The following is a 22,050-nucleotide window of genomic DNA, read 5'->3' on the forward strand; positions in this document are numbered from 1 at the left end:
CAGAATGCAAACTGATTGGTCAAGAGGTCAGTTGGGGTCATGAGAATTCGACCACCTCTCTAGCTATGACACCCTAAACCCAAAAAGACTATGTCTATGGTCCAAATGTGGTCTTTCCTCGGTCAGGGTGGTGTGGTTAATTTGAGGTCAATTTAAGGGATGTGGCGGTTCAACCAAAGCATGCTGCCATGCTGTCCATCATCAGCCATTTCATTAGAGGCATCCAATCAGTGACCTTCTACTGGTTCGTGGGTTTGGCCTTTAGCGCCTCAGTCCGCCCCTCCACAGAATCAAACCCTTCCCACTTTTTCATCTGCTGTAGTTGTTCATACCATTTGTCATGAGGACAAGAGATGTACTAGGGATAGAGGAAAGGGGGTGAGCGGAGCGAGGTGGTAATTTGTGACATGTGTGTGGTCCCTTGTGGCTCAGTTGGTACAGCATGATGCTTGCACTGCCAGGATTGTGTGTTTGATTCCTGGGGCCACCGATACGTAAAATGTATGCACGCATTACTGTAGGTAACTTTGGATAAAAGCGTCCCCTAAATGGCATATATTATTATATGACATGTTAATAGAGGACAGCAGAAATCAGAGATGTATCCGGTTGGTAAGACAGGCAGTTATTGTCCTCCTGTTCAATGACAAAGCCATTACAATTACAACCACTAAGGATTCCATGATACTGTCGAATTACCAACGCTGCTACTTTCTAACAGTGATGCATGTCCTTCAATGAAACAACTGCCCAATTCTGAGTTAACAATGATGAATACAACACCATGATAAAATGCAGCATGTACACCCCTACAAAATATATAATGGTAATTGTTTTAGTCAAGGGAACAGCAATCTGGAAATTAAATAGTTGAAGGTTATGTCATTAAACATTGGTTTTATCTCATATCCATAGGCTACATGTATGACTCATCCATCCAAAAGCTCAATTTAAATCAAATCAAATCAAATCAAATTTATTTATATAGCCCTTCGTACATCAGCTGATATCTCAAAGTGCTGTACAGAAACCCAGCCTAAAACCCCAAACAGCAAGCAATGCAGGTGTAGAAGCACGGTGGCTAGGAAAAACTCCCTAGAAAGGCCAAAACCTAGGAAGAAACCTAGAGAGGAACCAGGCTATGTGGGGTGGCCAGTCCTCTTCTGGCTGTGCCGGGTGGCGATTATAACAAAACATGGTCAAGATGTTCAAATGTTCATAAATGACCAGCATGGTCGAATTATAATAAGGCAGAATAGTTGAAACTGGAGCAGCAGCACAGTCAGGTGGACTGGGGACAGCAAGGAGTCATCATGTCAGGTATTCCTGGGGCATGGTCCTATGGCTCAGGTCAGTTGAAACTGGAGCAGCAGCACAGCCAGGTGGACTGGGGACAGCAAGGAGTCATCATGTCAGGTAGTCCTGGGGCATGGTCCTAGGGCTCAGGTCCTCCGAGAGAGAGAAAGAGAGAAGGAGAGAATTAGAGAACGCACACTTAGATTCACACAGGACACCGAATAGGACAGGAGAAGTACTCCAGATATAACAAACTGACCCTAGCCCCCCGACACATAAACTACTGCAGCATAAATACTGGAGGCTGAGACAGGAGGGGTCAGGAGACACTGTGGCCCCATCCGAGGACACCCCCGGACAGGGCCAAACAGGAAGGATATAACCCCACCCACTTTGCCAAAGCACAGCCCCCACAACACTAGAGGGATATCTTCAACCACCAACTTACCATCCTGAGACAAGGCTGAGTATAGCCCACAAAGACCTCCGCCACGGCACAACCCAAGGGGGGGGGGGGGGGGCGCCAACCCAGACAGGATGACCACATCAGTGACTCAACCCACTCAGGTGACGCACCCCCTCCAGGGACGGCATGAGAGAGCCCCAGTAAAGCCAGTGACTCAGCCCCTGTAATAGGGTTAGAGGCAGAGAATCGCAGTGGAAAGAGGGGAACCGGCCAGGCAGAGACAGCAAGGGCGGTTCGTTGCTCCAGAGCCTTTCCGTTCACCCTCCCACTCCTGGGCCAGACTACACTCAATCATATGACCCACTGAAGAGATGAGTCTTCAGTAGAGACTTAAAGGTTGAGACCGAGTTTGCGTCTCTGACATGGGTAGGCAGACCGTTCCATAAAAATGGAGCTCTATAGGAGAAAGCCCTGCCTCCAGCTGTTTGCTTAAAAATTCTAGGGACAATTAGGAGGCCTGCGTCTTGTGACCGTAGCGTACGTGTAGGTATGTACGGCAGGACCAAATCAGAGAGATAGGTAGGAGCAAGCCCATGTAATGCTTTGTAGGTTAGCAGTAAAACCTTGAAATCAGCCCTTGCTTTGACAGGAAGCCAGTGTAGAGAGGCTAGCACTGGAGTAATATGATCAAATTTTTTGGTTCTAGTCAGGATTCTAGCAGCCGTATTTAGCACTAACTGAAGTTTATTTAGTGCTTTATCCGGGTAGCCGGAAAGTAGAGCATTGCAGTAGTCTAACCTGGAAGTGACAAAAGCATGGATTAATTTTTCTGCATCATTTTTGGACAGAAAGTTTCTGATTTTTGCAATGTTACGTAGATGGAAAAAAGCTGTCCTTGAAATGGTCTTGATATGTTCTTCAAAAGAGAGATCAGGGTCCAGAGTAACGCCGAGGTCCTTCACAGTTTTATTTGAGACGACTGTACAACCATTAAGATTAATTGTCAGATTCAACAGAAGATCTCTTTGTTTCTTGTGACCTAGAACAAGCATCTCTGTTTTGTCCGAGTTTAAAAGTAGAAAGTTTGCAGCCATCCACTTCCTTATGTCTGAAACACATTCTTCTAGCAAGGGCAATTTTGGGGCTTCACCATGTTTAATTGAAATGTACAGCTGTGTGTCATCCGCATAGCAGTGAAAGTTAACATTATGTTTTCGAATGACATCCCCAAGAGGTAAAATATATAGTGAAAACAATAGTGGTCCTAAAACGGAACCTTGAGGAACACCGAAATGTACAGTTGATTTGTCAGAGGACAAACCATTCACAGAGACAAACTGATATCTTTCCGACAGATAAGATCTAAACCAGGCCAGAACTTGTCCGTGTAGACCAATTTGGGTTTCCAATCTCTCCAAAAGAATGTGGTGATCGATGGTATCAAAAGCAGCACTAAGGTCTAGGAGCACGAGGACAGATGCAGAGCCTCGGTCCGATGCCATTAAAATGTCATTTACCACCTTCACAAGTGCCGTCTCAGTGCTATGATGGGGTCTAAAACCAGACTGAAGCATTTCATATACATTGTTTGTCTTCAGGAAGGCAGTGAGTTGTTGCGCAACAGCCTTTTCTAAAATTTTTGAGAGGAATGGAAGATTCGATATAGGCCGATAGTTTTTTATATTTTCTGGGTCAAGGTTTGGCTTTTTCAAGAGAGGCTTTATTACTGCCACTTTTAGTGAGTTTGGTACACATCCGGTGGATAGAGAGCCGTTTATTATGTTCAACATAGGAGGGCCAAGCACAGGAAGCAGCTCTTTCAGTAGTTTAGTTGGAATAGGGTCCAGTATGCAGCTTGAAGGTTTAGAGGCCATGATTATTTTCATCATTGTGTCAAGAGATATAGTACTAAAACACTTGAGCGTCTCTCTTGATCCTAGGTCCTGGCAGAGTTGTGCAGACTCAGGACAACTGAGCTTTGAAGGAATACACAGTCCGTAATTTGCTTTCTAATAATCAAAATCTTTTCCTCAAAGAAGTTCATGAATTTATCACTGCTAAAGTGAAAGTCATCCTCTCTTGGGGAATGCGGCTTTTTAGTTAGCTTTGCGACAGTATCAAAAAGGAATTTCGGATTGTTCTTATTTTCCTCAATTAAGTTAGAAAAATAGGATGATCGAGCAGCAGTAAGGGCTCTTCGGTACTGCACAGTACTGTCTTTCCAAGCTAGTCGGAAGACTTCCAGTTTGGTGTGGCGCCATTTCCGTTCCAATTTTCTGGAAGCTTGCTTCAGAGCTCGGGTATTTTCTGTGTACCAGGGAGCTAGTTTCTTATGAGAAATGTTTTTAGTTTTTAGGGGTGCAACTGCATCAAGGGTATTAAGTTGAGTTCCTCAGTTAGGTGGTTAACTGATTTTTGTCCTCTGGCGTCCTTGGGTAGACAGAGGGAATCTGGAAGGACATCAAGGAATCTTTGTGTTGTCTGTGAATTTATAGCACGACTTTTGATGATCCTTGGTTGGGGTCTGAGCAGATTATTTGTTGCAATTGCAAACGTAATAAAATGGTGGTCCGATAGTCCAGGATTATGAGGAAAAACATTAAGATCCACAACATTTATTCCATGGGACAAAACTAGGTCCAGCGTATGACTGTGACAGTGAGTGGGTCCAGAGACATGTTGGACAAAACCCACTGAGTCGATGATGGCTCCGAAAGCCTTTTGGAGTGGGTCTGTGGACTTTTCCATGTGAATATTAAAGTCACCAAAGATTAGAATATTATCCGCTATGACTACAAGGTCCGATAGGAATTCAGGGAACTCAGTGAGGAACACTGTATATGGCCCAGGAGGCCTGTAAACAGTAGCTATAAAAAGTGATTGAGTAGGCTGCATAGATTTCATGACTAGAAGCTCAAAAGACGAAAACGTCATTTTTTTTTTTGTAAATTGAAATTTGCTATCGTAAATGTTAGCAACACCTCTGCCTTTGCGGGATGCACGGGGGATATGGTCACTAGTGTAGCCAGGAGGTGAGGCCTCATTTAACACAGTAAATTCATCAGGCTTAAGCCATGTTTCAGTCAGGCCAATCACATCAAGATTATGATCAGTGATTAGTTCATTGACTATAATTGCCTTTGAAGTAAGGGATCTAACATTAAGTAGCCCTATTTTGAGATGTGAGGTATCATGATCTCTTTCAATAATGACAGGAATGGAGGTGGTCTTTATCCTAGTGAGATTGCTAAGGCGAACACCGCCATGTTTAGTTTTGCCCAACCCAGGTCGAGGCACAGACACGGTCTCAATGGTGATAGCTGAGCTGACTACACTGACTGTGCTAGTGGCAGACTCCACTATGCTGGCAGGCTGGCTAACAGCCTGCTGCCTGGCCTGCACCCTATTTCATTGTGGAGCTAGAGGAGTTAGAGCCCTGTCTATGTTGGTAGATAAAATGAGAGCACCCCTCCAGCTAGGATGGAGTCCGTCACTCCTCAGCAGGTCAGGCTTGGTCCTGTTTGTGGGTGAGTCCCAGAAAGAGGGCCAATTATCTACAAATTCTATCTTTTGGGAGGGGCAGAAAACATTTTTGAACCAGCGATTGAGTTGTGAGACTCTGCTGTAGAGCTCATCACTCCCCCTAACTGGGAGGGGGCCAGAGACAATTACTCGATGCCGACACATCTTTCTAGCTGATTTACACGCAGAAGCTATGTTGCGCTTGGTGATCTCTGACTGTTTCATCCTAACATCGTTGGTGCCGACGTGAATAACAATATCTCTATACTCTCTACACTCGCCAGTTTTAGCTTTAGCCAGCACCATCTTCAGATTAGCCTTAACGTCGGTAGCCCTGCCCCCCGGTAAACAGTGTATGATCGCTGGATGATTCGTTTTAAGTCTAATACTGCGGGTAATGGAGTCGCCAATGACTAGAGTTTTCAATTTGTCAGAGCTAATGGTGGGAAGCTTCGGCGTCCCAGACCCCGTAACGGGAGGAGGAGAGACCAGAGAAGACTCGGCCTCTGACTCCGACCCGCTGCTTAATGGGGAAAACCGGTTGAAAGTTTCTGTCGGCTGAATGAGCGACACCGGTTGAGCGTTCCTACAGCATTTCCTTCCAGAAACCGTGAGAAAGTTGTCCGGCTGCGGGGACTGTGCCAGGGGATTTATACTACTATCTGTACTTACTGGTGGCACAGACGCAACCTTGAACCTTTTGATTGCTGTCCTCTTGATCACGTGGGTTTCATTCACTTGAAACCAGCACCCAGCTTAGTTATTCTGTTGTCTATATTACACACACACACACACACATTTAGAAGAGTAGAGTATTTTTACGATAGAAAAAAGTTACTTTTGATAGAGATCTGTTCTAGGCTGTGTAATATTAGTAATTCATGATGTGCCTAGCCCAAAACCTAATAGTACAGTATTGATGCCCTGAATATTTTGGTGAGTTGCAATATAATGGCACCGGAAGGGATGGCTGCCGTTTTACGGGCTCCTAACTAATTGTGCTGTTTTGTTAGTTTTTTTGCATTTTTTGTACATAATGTTGCTGCTACCGTCTCTTATGACCGAAAATAACTTCTGGACATCAGAACAGCGATTACTCACCTCAAACTGGATGAAGAATTTTGAGTCCAACTCAAAGGATATACTGCTTTGTCAAGACAAGGTCCAAATCCCCGTCATCAGCGTGAAAAGATTGAGGGAAAGGGGGTGGAGGGCGGGGTACCTTGTAAGAATTCACCAATAAGTAGGTAAACCACCACTTCCCTCCATATTATTGACCAACGTGCAGTCATTGGAAAACAAACTGGGTGATTTAAGATTATCCTACCAATGGGACATTAAAAACTGTAATATCTTATGTTTCACCGAGACGTGGCTGAACGACAACACAAATAATCTAGAGCTGGCTGGCTTCTCTGTTCATCGGCAGGACAGATCAGTTACGTCTGGTAAGACGGCGTGGGGGTGTGTCTATTTGTCAATAACTGCTGGTGCGCGATGTCTAATATTAAAGAAGTCTAAAGGTATTGATAAGCTGTAGACCACACTGTCTACCAAGAGTTCTCATCTATATTATTTGTCTATATTATTTGTAGCCGTCTATTTACTACCACAACCTATGCTGGCACTAAGACCACACTCAACGAGCTGTATAAGGCCATTAGCAAACAAGAAAATGCTCATCCAGAAGCGGTGATCTTAGTGTCTGGGGACATTAATGCAGGCAAACTTACATCCATTTTACCTCATTTCAACCAGCATGTCACATGTGCAACTGAGGGCAGGGACTCTAGACCACATTTACTCCACACACACAGATGCATACAAAGCTCTCCCTTGCCCTCCACTTGGCAAATTTGACCATAATTCTATCCTCCTGATTCCTGCTTACAATCAAGAACTAAAGCAGGAAGTACCAGTGACTCGCTCAATACGGAAGTAGTCAGATGACGCGGGTGCTATGCAACAGGACTGTTTTGCTAGAACAGACTGGAATATGTTCCGGATTAATCCAATGGCATTGAGGAATACACCACTTCAGTCACCGGCTTCATCAATAAGTGCATCAATGACATCATCCACACAGTGACCGTATGTACATTTCCCAACCAGAACCCATGGTTGTTAGTGTGACACTAATCCGGAAAATTATAAGAAATCCCGCTATGCCCTCAGACGAACCATCAAATAGGCAATGCATCAATACAGGACTAAGATTAAATCCTACTACACCGGCTCTGACACTCGTCGGCTGTGGCAGGGTTTGAAAAATTTTACGGACTACAAAGAGAAACCCAGCCGTGAGCGGTCCAGTAACACGCGCCTTCCAGATGGGCTAAATGCCTTTTTATGCTTGCTTCGAAGCAAGCAACACTGAAGCATTCATGAGAGCACCAGCTGTTCTGGACGACTGTGTGATCACGCTCTCCGTAGCCGATGTGAGCAAGACCTTTATTAAACAGGTCAACAGTCACAAAGCTGCGGGGCCAGACGGATTACCAGGATGTGTACTCAATGCATGCGCGGATCAACTGTCAAGTGTCTTCACTGACATTTTCAACCTCTCCCTGACCGAGTCTGTAATACCGACAAACAGACCACCATAGTGCCTGTGCCCAAGAAAGCAAAAGTAACCTGCCTAAATTATTACCGCCCTGTTGAAAGGCTGTTCATGGCTCACGTCAACCCCATCATGCCGGAAACTCTAGACCCTCTCCAATTCGCATACCGCCCCAACAGATCCACAGATGTCTCAATCGCACTCCACACTGTCATTTCTCACCTGGACAAAAGGAACACCTATGTGAGAATGCTGTTCATTGACTACAGTTCAGCATTCAACACCATAGTGCTCACAAAGCTCTTCACTAAGCTAAGGACCCTGGGACTGAACACCTCCCTCTGCAACTGGATCCTGGACTTCCTGACAGGCCGCCACCAGGTGGTAAGGGTAGGCAACAACACATCTGCTATGCTGATCCTAAACACTGGGGCCGGGTTGCGTGCTTTGTCCATTCCTGTACTCCCTGTTCACACACGACTGCATGGCCAAGCACGACTCCAACGCCATCATTAAGTTTGTTGACGACACAACAGTGGTAGCCTGATCTCCGACAACGATGAAACCGCCTATAGGGAGGAGATCAGAGACCTGGAAGTGTGGTGCCAGGACAACAACCTCTCCCTAAACGTGAGCAAGACAAAGGAACTGATCGTGTACTATAGGAAAAGGAGGGCCGAACAGGCCCACATTTTAACATCGACGGGGCTGAAATGGAGTGGGTCGAGAGTTTCAAGTTCCTTGGTGTCCACATCACCAACGAACTATCATGGTCTAAAAACACCAAGACAGTTGTGAAGAGGGCACGACAACACCTTTTCCCCCCCAGGAGACTGAAAAGATTTGTCATGGTTCCCAAGATCCTCAAAGTTCTACAGCTGCACCATCAAGAGCTTCCTGACCGGTTGCATCATTGGGCATCTGATCGTAAGGAGCTACAGAGGGTAGTGCGTATGGCCCAGTACATCACTGGGGCCAAGCTTCCTGACATCCAGGACCTGCATACTAGGTGGTATATAAAACAATTGTCAGACTCCAGTCACCCAAGTCCTAGACTGTTCTCTCTGCTAACACATGACAAGCGGGCCTGGCTCCTTAACAGCTTATACCCCCAAGCCATAAGACTGCTGAACAATTAATCAAATGGCCACCCGGACTATTTACATTGACCCCCCCCCCCCTTTTCACTGCTGCTATTCACTGTTTATTATCTATCCATAGTCACTTTACAAATTACCTCGGCTAACATGTGCCCCCGCACATTGACTCGGTACCATTACGCCTTGTATATAGCCTCGTTATTGTTATGTAGTTTTCTTGTCTTACTGTTTTGATTTATTTTTTTAGATATTTTTTTCACTTAGGTTTATTTAGTAAATATTTTCTTCTCTATTTCTTGCACTGCATTGTTGGTTAAGGGCTTGTAAGTAAGCATTGTAATACCTGTTGTATTTGGTGCATGTGACAAATACAATTTGATTTTAAATTAAATAGAGGCATATTAGTTGATGTGTGTGTTTGTGTTTTATGCTAGAGTGTTCTTAGTGTTGATTCTAGTTATTAGTTTTCAAGAGGGAGTGCGTGTATACTCAGAATCCATTTGTCCACAGAGGCCCTAAACATCAATTATGAACAAACAAATGTATTCAAATATTTTTTCTGTCTACACTACACCCCCGTATCTGAAATAAATCCAGTTATTACTTCTCTTTCTCCCCTTGAGCTGTAGTTCACAGCCTCCTTTTCCTCTCTCCAAATCACTAGTTTCTCCTCTTTCTATACCGCTCTGCATTACTATTCTTTCTTTCTTTCCCTCCCTTCCTTCTTTTTCCTTTTCCTCCCTTCCCTGCTCCCTTCTTCCCACCTCCTCCTTCCTCTCCCTTCGGTCTCCCTTCTTTCCTGCCTTCCCTCCCTCCCCTCCTTCCTATCGCTTTCTGTTTCCAGTGTGAAATATTGATGCAGGGTAAATGACATGAGTATTCCATCCCAGAGAAATGATGCTGGCCTTTCAGAGATCCGTGTTTTCTCATTAATTCTCTCCTCCTCTTGACGAGAGCAGACCAGACAATACGTCACTGAGCGGCTGCCTTTAGAAACACATGTGGAATAGCGTTATCAGCGAGTGTGCCTGTTACCTTCTTGGCTGGCCCTGAATTGAAGCCTGTTGAGTAGTTTGATGTGTGGATTGCAGTATACCAACACTATAGGTCAAGACACTGAGCGAAGGAGCAGAGGACTTAGATTAGATTAAGAGACAGACACACAGATGCAGAAAGATCAATCAATAGATAGATCAAGAGGAAGGGAGAGAGGGAGATGTTACCTGTTAAATCCACTTCAATCAGTGTAGATGAAGAGAAGGGGACTGGTTCAAGAAAGATTTTTAAGCCTTGAGACAATTGAGACATGGATTGTGTATGTGTGCCATTCAGAGGGTGAATGGGCAAGACAAAATATTTGTGCCTTTGAACAGGCTATGGTAGTAGGTGCCAGGCGCACAAATTTGAGTGTTTCAAGAACTGCAACACTGCTGGGTTTTCACGCTGTTAAATATAAAAATGCTATTGTTGCCTCTTTGCAATAAGGAATTAAGACCAAAAGCTCGAAGTTTCAAGTGTTTAATACCAGGGATCCCATCAGCTGAGTGCATACATTTAGAAAGTTCACAACACATCTTATACTCTTCCCTCCTTTTAGTCACCACCCTCTCGTAGGTGTCACCTCACCAGCTATACATTTTATGACCCCAATGAGTTTCCCATATCTCCCCTGTGGAATCAAATCAAATCAAATTAAATGTTATTTGTCACGTGCCGAATACAACCTTACATTTCCTGGCGGAAATGCTTACTTACAAGCCCTTAACCAATAATGCAGTTAAGAAAAATACAAAAAAAAAAATAAAAGTAACAAATAATTAAAGATCAGCAGTAAAATAACAATGGCGAGGCTATATAGAGGGGGTATAGGTACAGAGTCAATGTGCGGGGTACCGGTTAGTCGAGGTAATTGAAGTAATATGTACATGTAGGTAGAGTGAATATGCATAGATAATAAACAGAGAGTAGCAGCAGCATAGCATGGTCCACTCTTTGTTTAGCTAGATGTCAGAATCACGCCCTGTCCATCTTCATTGTCCAGGGCCTGACCCTGCTCTCTGATCCTAGGAAATGTCCTCTTATCTGATTAGGCCAGCCTTTCTAAATGAGTATCCACACAGTTTCATGGCCTAAACTCCATTAATACTCACAGTAATCATTCACTAAACAGGATACAAACAAACTTCAGTTTAACTTGAAACATGTTACATTTTAACAGAATCCATAAACACTCAACAGTTTCCCGTATGTACCAAGAATGGTCCACCACCCAAAGGACATCCAGCCAACTTAATAGCACTGTGGGAAGTGTTGGAGTCAACATGGGCCAGCATCCCTGTGGAATGCTTTTGATACCGTGTATAGTCTATGCACTGACAAATTGAGGCTGTTCTGAGGGCAAAAGGGGTGCAACTCAATATTAGGAAGCTGTTCCTAATGTTTTGTACACTGTGTATCTCGGCGGCATGTGTGATTTGGGTAATTGTGGTTATGTCAACATATTCCCTGCTGACCCGGACCCCAGGCTCTGATTGGCTTATTGACTACAGGATGTACAGGATAGAGGGAGAGATTGATCGCTTGGGGGAAAGGGTGGATGGAGCGAGGAGAGGAGGGATGCTGCTCTCTGTGGAAGCTGCACAGCAAGCACTACAGCTTCACTCTCTGTCAGCACACTGCCTCTTACCCAGTCACTCACTGTGGAGGGCTGTACACGCACACACAGGCACGCGCGCTGTCTGTATCTCACTCAGACACACACACTCTCCTTGGTACACTCACATTCATACACCCACTCTTGCGTCTCCACATATCCACAAGGGCCCTTGCATATTTGTTCACCTAATAGACTAGTTAATCTTCATACAACATACTTTACATGCACAGTCTCACCTGCTCTGTCTCTCTCCCCAAAACACACTGCAGGTGTTAGCTCTTCTATATTAAACAACTACATCTCTGTATCATACTGTTCTTTCTACACACACCGCACGGCAAGCAGTACCGGAGCGCCAAGTCTAGGACCAAAAGGCTCCTTAACAGCTTCTACCACCAAGCCATAAGACTGAACAATTATTCAAATGGCCAGCTGGACTATTTACATTGACATTGAAAAAATGTACACTGCTGCTACTCACTGTTTATTATCTATGAATAGTCACTTTACAAATGACCTCGACTAACCTGTACCCCCGCACATTGACTCGGTACCGATACCCCCTATATATAGCCTCATTATTGTTATGTCATTTTCTTGTTACTTTTTGATTACATTTTTTATTTAGTAAATATTTTCTTAACTCTATTTCTTGAACTGCATTGTTGGTTAAGGGCTTGAAAGTAAGCATTTCACAGTAAGATCTACACCTGTTGTATTCGGTGCATGTGACAAATAGAATGTGATTAGATAGACACCTCTCATCTGTGCTGTGCCCTGGTTTTGGAGAGGTGTACAGGTTTATCAGTAGCACTTTATTTTATTTTAACTTACATGGTAGTAAGCAATGTGTTTAATTCTACTAAATGTGTGCCAGAAAATTACCCATTGACCTCATGAGACTCTAGTAAATAGCAGGTGGAAACAGGACTGTAAAATGCAGTGCTAGAGGACTGTCAGACCATGTTGGTGTCAGTGGTGAGTGGAGATGGTGTTGTCAACTCTAGACACAGTTGACTTCTGTTGCATAATTCTACAGTAAGGAGAGCGCCTTGACCGGCCGGGCCCCACGGCAATCGTTGCCAGGGTTACAGGGAGATCAGCCACTGCAGGCGGGTGGATAAATGAGCTCAGGGCTTCCATCACCCCCGGGGCCTGAGGTGGGTAGAGGGGTCAGGTGTAGATGTAGACAGAGATGGATAAGCGCAAGAATATACACACACTGCTATTCTCACCCTCATAAAGAAAACACACTCTTCCTGTAAATACACACATTTATTACTCTAAACTCACACATAAGCCCTATTCGCACGGGACTAGTATTACTATAGAACAGGGATGTCAAACTCATTCCGCGGAGGGCAGAATGTTTGCGGGTGTTTGGTTTTTCCTTTCAGTTAAGACCTATACAACCAGGTGAAGGGAATTGCTTACTAATTACTGACCTTAATTCATCAATCAAGTACAAGGGTGGAGCGAAAACCCACAGTCACTCGCCCCCCCGTGGAATGAGTTGTGCTACATCGGTTATGTAATTATTACCTCAGCATGTCCGTTTTTCCAGTTTGGCCAAACCGCCCCTGTTATATTTTTTGTTTCCTCATTCAAAGCTGACAGTTTTGCTGGAAGCCTGGAGGCTCTTCTAGGTGTGAAGATATTTCAAATGTCTAGGGATATCCTAATATTGGACTAATGGCCTTCAGTTCAAATAATACATATCAATAAGAATCATTTACTGTAAACTATGCAGACATTTAATTTCCTGGCGGATTTGGCAATTTACCAATCAACTGGCACAATCTCGTCCACTTTTTAAAAGATGGCTCTAGGAAAGTTGATATGTGACAAAACGGATCATTCATCTGTACTCTACGTGCATAGCACTTTGTTTTAAGCATCAATTTGTTCCCATGTTTTTACCCAAACTGGGTGCAGCACCTGATTTAAACTCTGTAATTTCCCTCAAAATACAGGGATGACGATCCGCACAGAATAAGTATTATCAGAGGACCTGGCCGTTTGCCAAAAAACTGTAGGTTTTTAGGGCTGGGATAATAACCTTCCTGCCAAGTAACACAAATTAGGGATGTGGTGATTTGTGCTCATGCACATAATGGCTTTTAACCAGAAAAAGCCTTCAGTTCCCTTTGAGGTGTTGTGATTGTCATGGACTGAGTTTAAGACATGTCTGCAGGGTTCTAAGTGTCTCGACGTGCCGCTCGCTCATTAACTGGAAACCCAAGCAGGTTTGAATCAGGTTGGTGTCAGCTTGCACCAAACACTCACTCAGACTGCATCCCAGAGCTGCAGGAGAATGAGGGCTCATCCCAAATGACACTATTCCCTAAACCCTAGAGCTGCGGGAGACTGAGTGTGCGTCCCAACCTCCCCAGTAAAACGTATCCCGTCTGAATGGGGCGCTACACACGCTTTTTGACATTGACACACACAAGAAGTTAAGTACCATTCAGCACTTTAGAACTCTCTCAGGTTTTCAGGCCCGCCCGGCTCATATCCAAACTGTAGCCATCATCACTCCATGGTCAAATCCATTAGTGTCAATCATCCCATCTGTACTTTGGGACCTTGTGAAAAGCTCTGTATGAATGCAACCCATTATCTGTTTCAAGCACGTTTTCAACCCCCCCACCATGGTCATAGTGGGGCAAAAAAAGTATTTAGTCAGCCACCAATTGTGCAAGTTCTCCCACTTAAAAAGATGAGAGGCCTGTAATTTTCATCATAGGTGCACTTCAACTATGACAGACAAAATTAGGGGAAAAAATCCAGTAAATCACATTGTAGTATTTTTTTATGATTTTATTTGCAAATTATGGTGGAAAATAAGTATTTGGTCAATAACAAAAGTTTATCTCAATAGTTTGTTATATACCCTTTGTTGGCAATGACAGAGGTCAAATGTTTTCTGTAAGTCTTCAAGGTTTTCACACACTGTTGCTGGTATTTTGGCCCATTCCTCCATGCAGATCTCCTCTAGAGAAGTGATGTTTTGGGGCTGTTGCTAGGCAACACAGACTTTCAACTCCCTCCAACGATTTTCTACGGGGTTGAGATCTGGAGACTGGCTGGGCCACTCCAGGACCTTGAAATGCTTCTTACGAAGCCACTCCTTCGTTGCCCGGGCGGTGTGTTTGGGATCATTGTCATGCAGAAAGACCCAGCCCCGTTTCATCTTCAATGCCCTTGCTGATGGAAGGAGGTTTTCTCTCAAAATCTCATGATACATGGCCCCATTCATTATTTCCTTTACACGGATCAGTCGTCCTGGTCCCTTTGCAGAAGAACAGCCCCAAAGCATGATGTTTCCACCCCCATGCTTCACAGTAGGTATGGTGTTATTTAGATGCAACTCAGCATTCTTTGTCGTCCAAACACGACGATTTGAGTTTTTACCAAAAAGTTCTATTTTGGTTTCATCTGACCATATGACATTCTCCCAATCTTCTTCTGGATCATCCAAATGCTCTCTAGCAAACTTCAGACGGGCCTGGACATGTACTGGCTTAAGCAGGGGGACACGTCTGGCACTGCAGGATTTGAGTCCCTGGCGGCGTAGTGTGTTACTGATGGTAGGCTTTGTTACTTTGGTCCCAGCTCTCTGCAGGTCTTTCACTAGGTATGGTTCTGGGATTTTTGCTCCCCGTTCTTGTGATCATTTTGACCCCACGGGGTGAGATCTTGCGTGGAGCCCCAGATCGAGGGAGATTATCAGTGGTTTTGTATGTCTTCCATTTTCTAATAATTGCTCCCACAGTTGATTTCTTCAAACCAAGCTGCTTACCTATTGCAGATTCAGTCTTCCCAGCCTGGTGCAGGTCTACAATTTTGTTTCTGGTGTCCTTTGACAGCTCTTTGGTCTTGGCCATAGTGGAGTTTGGAGTGTGACTGTTTGAGATTGTGGACAGGTGTCTTTTATACTGATAACAAGTTCAAACAGGTGCCATTAATACAGGTAACGAGTGGAGGACAGAGGAGCCTCTTAAATAATAAGTTACAGGTCTGTGAGAGCCAGAAGTCTTGCTTGTTTGTAGGTGACCAAATACTTATTTTCCACCATAATTTGCAAATAAATTGATTAAAAATCAATGGATTTTTTTTCTCATTTTGTCTGTCATAGTTGAAGTGTACCTATGATTAAAATTACAGGCCTCTCATCTTTTTAAGTGGGAGAACTTGCACAATTGGTGGCTGACTAAATACTTTTTTGCCCCACTGTATGTGTAGTTAGTCATTTAGTGTCTCTTGTCACATCTGTCCATCTACCTCTTCATTTTGTCACTGTGTTCAGTTTGAATGCAGTGTGGCCATGACATGGACACGTGTTTTATTTGTAGTATGAGTGTACTGTGTGTCCTTGGGTTTGTATTTCAAGTTATTTACTGTCATTTTGACGTTGTGCTTGTCTGTAGTGTATGTGTGCAGGCGTGCACACAAGTCTTTTTGCTGTGTGTTTGCAGTGTAAGTGTGTTGATCTGTTTCCTGTCCCTCTCCTCTCAGGATGACTTCGATGTGGATGATGACATGACCATCAGAGAGGTGAGACCCTACAACACTTTCTCTCCCTCTTTCTTCCTTTTCTCTCAGGATGTGTCAGTGCTGTCTGTCTATGCTACAGTGTATTTACTGGTTATCAGGGGAATAATTAGTCACTGTGTATGAATAGCCTTATCAAAGCTGGAATCTCTATGGGCATCTATTATCTCTGCACCAGGGACCACAGCCAGACACTGTGTAGCCACATAAAAGAGGAAACCACCTAGGCTTAAAGGAAGTGGAGTTTGGATAGGGATTGCTCTCAAGAACCCAATCGAGCCCAAGGTGGCTTACAGCCATTCCCAATCTTGGGATCTCAGCTGATGGTATGGAGGACAGCTGGTTCCATGTGAACTACAATCCTGACGCCCTGTTTAAACGTTTGAGAACATAAAGGCCTCTACGTTCATATCACATCAAAATAATTTCACAAATGCAAAATATACACGTACCTTACCTACCGTTTTGACCTGCTTTACCACAGTTGCAGCTGACAGTATTTTTCACACATTTCTGGTGTCCTTCTTCCATTACACACAGGTGTTCGGAGCATGCTAAATAGCTAATTAGCACAGGTGCTCGCTTCTGTCTTCCATCTGTCTTCCATCAACAAGCACTGTAACATGGAAATATGGCCGTGGGCACTCTAACCCTATGAAAGTGTGTAGAAATTATACTTTTTAAAATGTTTTTATAAATTATTTCTTACTGTTAAGTTACGTATGTTTCGAAATCTGTATCGCGTGTGAGGCGTGTTTGCGTTTTAGACACCACCAGACAGTCGGTTTACCGTCCTCAGCCCGCAACAGGTTTGTGAATAAACTAGTAGCATACACTACCGGTCAAAAGTTTTAGAACACCAACTCATTCAAGGGTTTTTCTTTATTTGGTCTATTTTCTACATTGTAGAATAATAGTGAAGCCATCTAAACTATGAAATAGCACATGGAATCATGTAGTAACCAAAAGTGTTAAACATACCAAAATATGTTTTATATTTGAGATTCTTTAAATAGCCCCCATTTGCCTTGACAGCTTTGCACACTCTTGGCATTCTCTCAACCAGCTTCATCTGGAATGCTTTTCCAACAGTCTTGAAGGAGTTCCCACATATGCTGAGCACTTGGTTACTTTTTCTTCACTCTGCGGTCTGACTCATACCAAACCATCTCAATTGGGTTGAGGTCGGGGGATTGTGGAGGCCAGGTCATCTGATGCTGCACTCCATCACTCTCCGTCTTGGTAAAATAGCCCTTACACAGCCTGGAGGTGTGCTGGGTCATTGTCCTGTTGAAAAACAGGCTGCTGCAGAATGATGTGGTAGCCATGCTGGTTAAGTGTGCCTTGAATTCTAAATAAATCACAGACAGTGTCACCAGCAAAGCACCCCCACACCATAACACCTCCTCCTCCATGCTTTATTTTTTTGAGCAGTGTATATACACTCAGCAAAGAAATGTACGTCCTCTCACTGTCAACTGCATTTATTATTAGAAAACGTAACATGTATAAATATTTGTATGACCATAACAAGATTCAAAAACTGAGACACAAACTGAACAAGTTCCACAGACCTGTGACTAACAGTCCAGCCTCTCTCAGCCTACTGTGGACAGTCTGAGCAGTGATGGAGGGATTGTGCATTTCTGGTGTAACTCCTGTACCTGTCCCGCAGGTGTGTACCGATCCTGTACGGACGTACCGATCCTGTGCAGGTGTTGTTACACGTGGTCTGGTGTGTGTGTATTCTATTGCTATTGAATAGTGTAGAATAGGGATTGAAGTTAGTGTTGGAGTTTGCAAAGTGATTTGGTCGATATTAGGAATTATTGGATTTTAGATTAAAGCTGAAATGCTTGGTGGTAAATCAATTGAAATAGTCTGAGATGTTTCCACTGATAAGCACTTTAACTGTTTTATTCTCACCTTTTGTTCTGAACATTATTCCATAATCTGTCATCTCTAAAATCTAAAATCCCTTTCAACTTCTTCCAATGCTTATTATGCATATCACTCTCATATTTTCTAAGATATTAGCATTTAGATTTGAGGAACCCCATATCGGTAACAATCACTGGAGTTTAAGGCGTTAAATTGATATTCTAAAAGGTGTTTTTTGGCTTCTGAAATATTAGTGAATACCTTTCTGAATTAAAGATACATATCCATTATTTTATTACAATGGATGTAAAAACCATTTAAGTATTCTATATGTCTAAGAGGGTTTGAGTACTTCCATACTGTTTCTTTCCACTCTTCATCCTCCTCTTCCTCTGGGTTGCAGATTGCAGAGTGGGAGGAGAACCAGCTTGACGAGCAGGTGAACTTTGACAACTGCAAGATCGACCCCGCCCCCTTCCAACTGGTGGAGCGCACCTCACTTCATAAGGTCTGTCTGTACGTCTGTCTGTACATCTGTCTCTGTCTGTACGTCGATCTCTGTCTGTCTGTACGTCTGTCTGTACGTCTGTCTGTACGTCTGTCTGTACGTCTGTCTGTACGTCTGTCTGTACGTCTGTCTGTACATCTGTCTCTGTCTGTACGTCGGTCTCTGTCTGTCTGTAGATCTCTGTCTGTCTGTACGTCTGTCTGTACGCCTGTCTGTATGCCTGTCTGTACGCCTGTCTGTACGCCTGTCTGTCTCTGTCTGTACGTCTGTCTCTGTCTGTACGTCTGTCTCTGTCTGTACGTCTGTCTCTGTCTGTACGTCTGTCTCTGTCTGTACGTCTGTCCGACTGTACGTCTGTCTGTACGTCTGTCTGTACGTCTGTCTGTCTGTACGTCTGTCTGTCTGTACGTCTGTCTGTCTGTACGTCTGTCTGTCTGTACGTCTGTCTGTCTGTACGTCTGTCTGTCTGTGTGTCTGTGTGTCTGTGCGTCTGTGTGTCTGTGCGTCTGTGTGTCTGTACGTCTGTCTGTACGTCTGTCTGTCTGTACGTCTGTCTGTACGTCTGTCTGTCTGTACGTCTGTCTGTCTGTACGTCTGTCTGTCTGTACGTCTGTGTGTCTGTACGTCTGTGTGTCTGTACGTCTGTGTGTCTGTACGTCTGTGTGTCTGTACGTCTGTGTGTCTGTACGTCTGTGTGTCTGTACGTCTGTGTGTCTGTACGTCTGTGTGTCTGTACGTCTGTGCGTCTGTCTGTCTGTACGTCTGTACGTCTGTCTGTCTGTCTGTACGTCTGTCTGTCTGTACGTCTGTCTGTCTGTACGTACGTCTGTCTGTACGTACGTCTGTCTGTCTGTCTGTACGTCTGTCTGTCTGTACGTACGTCTGTCTGTCTGTACGTCTGTCTGTCTGTACGTCTGTCTGTACGTACGTCTGTCTGTACGTACGTCTGTCTGTCTGTACGTCTGTCTGTCTGTACGTCTGTCTGTCTGTACGTCTGTCTGTACGTACGTCTGTCTGTACGTACGTCTGTCTGTACGTACGTCTGTCTGTCTGTACGTCTGTCTGTCTGTACGTCTGTCTGTCTGTACGTCTGTCTGTCTGTACGTCTGTCTGTCTGTACGTCTGTCTGTCTGTACGTCTGTCTCTGTCTGTCTGTCTGTACGTCTGTCTGTCTGTACGTCTGTCTGTCTGTTCGTCTGTTCGTCTGTCTGTCTGTACGTCTGTCTGTCTGTACGTCTGTCTGTCTGTACGTCTGTCTGTCTGTCTGTACGTCTGTCTGTCTGTACGTCTGTCTGTCTGTACGTCTGTACGTCTGTACGTACGTCTGTCTGTCTGTACGTCTGTACGTACGTCTGTCTGTCTGTACGTCTGTCTGTCTGTCTGTACGTCTGTCTGTCTGTACGTCTGTCTGTCTGTCTGTCTGTACGTCTGTCTGTCTGTCTGTACGTCTGTCTGTCTGTACGTCTGTCTGTACGTCTGTCTGTACGTCTGTCTGTACGTCTGTTTGTCTGTACGTCTGTCTGTACGTCTGTCTGTCTGTACGTCTGTCTGTCTGTACGTCTGTCTGTCTGTACGTCTGTCTGTCTGTACGTCTGTCTGTCTGTCTGTCTGTGTGTCTGTACGTCTGTCTGTCTGTACGTCTGTCTGTACGTCTGTCTGTACGTCTGAACATCTGTACGTACAACCCCCTTTTGACTAAATCGCTCCAGGATTGATATTGTAAAATGAGTATAGTAGATGGATAGTCCAGTGTCAATGCTATTATAGTCACTGCATTGCAAGCGCACACACACACAAGCATGTCTGTACTGCCACAATAAGTCTCCCTCTGAGTGCAGGATTAAAGAACAGGCTGCATGAAGGGGGGGGGGGGGTGGTGGTGCTTTTGAACAGTGTTGATTTAGTTGTCCTTCTGTGACACACACTCACATACACTACAGAGCATTTTTTTACACACACACACTTGTTCTCACTTGCCTGGCAGGCTAATGTCCTCCATTCATAATGTCCACCCCCTTCTCCTCTCTTCTCCCCTCCTTTCTTCCCTGCTCGGTGTGCCTGCTGTTTAAACATTTAAGAGTGGGATTCTGCACCAATCCATCAAGCTCTCCTCTCCCTCAACCTCCCTCGCCGCACACTGCCAACACCCATTACCACACACAATCTCCCTCCACATATTAATCTCTGTGTGTGTGTGTGTGTGTGTGTGTGTGTGTGTGTGTGTGTGTGTGTGTGTGTGTGTGTGGTGTTGGTACTTCTATCCTCAAAGGTCCCTACAAGGATAGTTAATCAAGGAAAATATCGCTTGTGGGGACATTGTCCATGTCCCCATGAGGACAAAGGCTATTTTAAGCTTTAGGGATACAGTAGTTTTCGAATTAGGGACAGTGTTACGGGCTATGGTTAGGGAAAATAGGATTTTGAATAGAAATCAATTTTAGGTCACCACGAGGATAGAAGAACAAATCAAGTGTGTGTATTAGAGCTGGGACGATCAACACCGACCATACCAATCACTTATCGCAGGCATTTTGCTGATGTCGTTCATTATGATAAGTAGCCTATACTAGAGAAATGTGAAGTTTGAAATGAAATAAGTTTGCTAATATGGGGGCTTGTTAAGAGGATAATTGATGGTGGTACAACCATCAAACTAGTAGTAGTAGTTTAAAGGCCCAGTGCAGTCAAAAACGTGATTTTACTGTGATTTATATATACAGTACCAGTCAAAAGTGTGGACACACTTATTCATTCCAGGGTTTTTCTTAATTTTTACTATTTTCTATATTGTAGAATAATAGTGAAGAATTTGAAGAACTTATATTTTTGGGTTACTACATGATACTACATGATATGTGTTATTTCATAGTTTTGATGTCTTTACTATTATTCTACAATGTAGAAAATAGTAATTATAAAGACCAACCCTTGAATGAGTAGATGTGTCCACACATTTGACTGGTACTGTATGTATACATCTACTGTACATACTATGAGGTAGGAGTAATATTTTCCGAAAAGACCCCTTGAAATTTCAGCCTGTTTTGGTGGGATGGAGTTTCGTCCTGCCTAGTGAAAACGTTTCAAAACCTCTGCCAATAACAGCAAGTGGTCAGTTTTCCCCTCCCAATTCCCAAACATTCCTAGCAAAACTTTGATACATTGCTCTTTGCTCAGAAGCTATTTTTGTTTGTTTTTTAACATTTTTGTTTAAATTGAAAACTATCACAGTAAGATACCTAATTGTTACCCAGAAAAAAAACTGATGCAGTGAACCTTTTTTAAAGGATATGTTCTTTTCACTGTGGGCACATTGTCATATTTATCGTTACTGCATCAATTCAGACAATTTATTGCCATATTAATTTTTGTCCCAGCTTGTCTGTGTGTGTTTGTGTGAGAGAGACTTATGAACATTGGTGTTTGTTCTCTTGCATCTATCAGTCTGGGTAACGTGTATTCCATGCTGTTTTATGTGTTTGTTTCCTGGAACATTGTGATGGTTAACTCCCATTGCATTAAATATTGAAATAACAACAAGGTTATTCTATTTCCTGTGATTTGGGT

At 43.8% G+C, this 22,050-nt stretch overlaps 1 protein-coding gene across 1 annotated transcript in view; it reads left to right on the forward strand.

Moving 5' to 3' along the window:
- The window catches only part of LOC139383110 (chloride channel protein 2-like), a 195,282-nt gene that overhangs the window by 167,315 nt on the left and 5,917 nt on the right, over positions 1–22,050 (forward strand). The window contains exons 20-21 of the mRNA XM_071127427.1: positions 16,059–16,097; positions 18,379–18,483. Coding sequence (XP_070983528.1) covers positions 16,059–16,097; positions 18,379–18,483 — 144 coding nt within the window. The remainder of the gene's footprint in view (positions 1–16,058; positions 16,098–18,378; positions 18,484–22,050) is intronic.

This window comes from Oncorhynchus clarkii, chromosome 24 (assembly GCF_045791955.1).
Source record: "Oncorhynchus clarkii lewisi isolate Uvic-CL-2024 chromosome 24, UVic_Ocla_1.0, whole genome shotgun sequence".
NCBI lineage: Eukaryota > Metazoa > Chordata > Actinopteri > Salmoniformes > Salmonidae > Oncorhynchus > Oncorhynchus clarkii.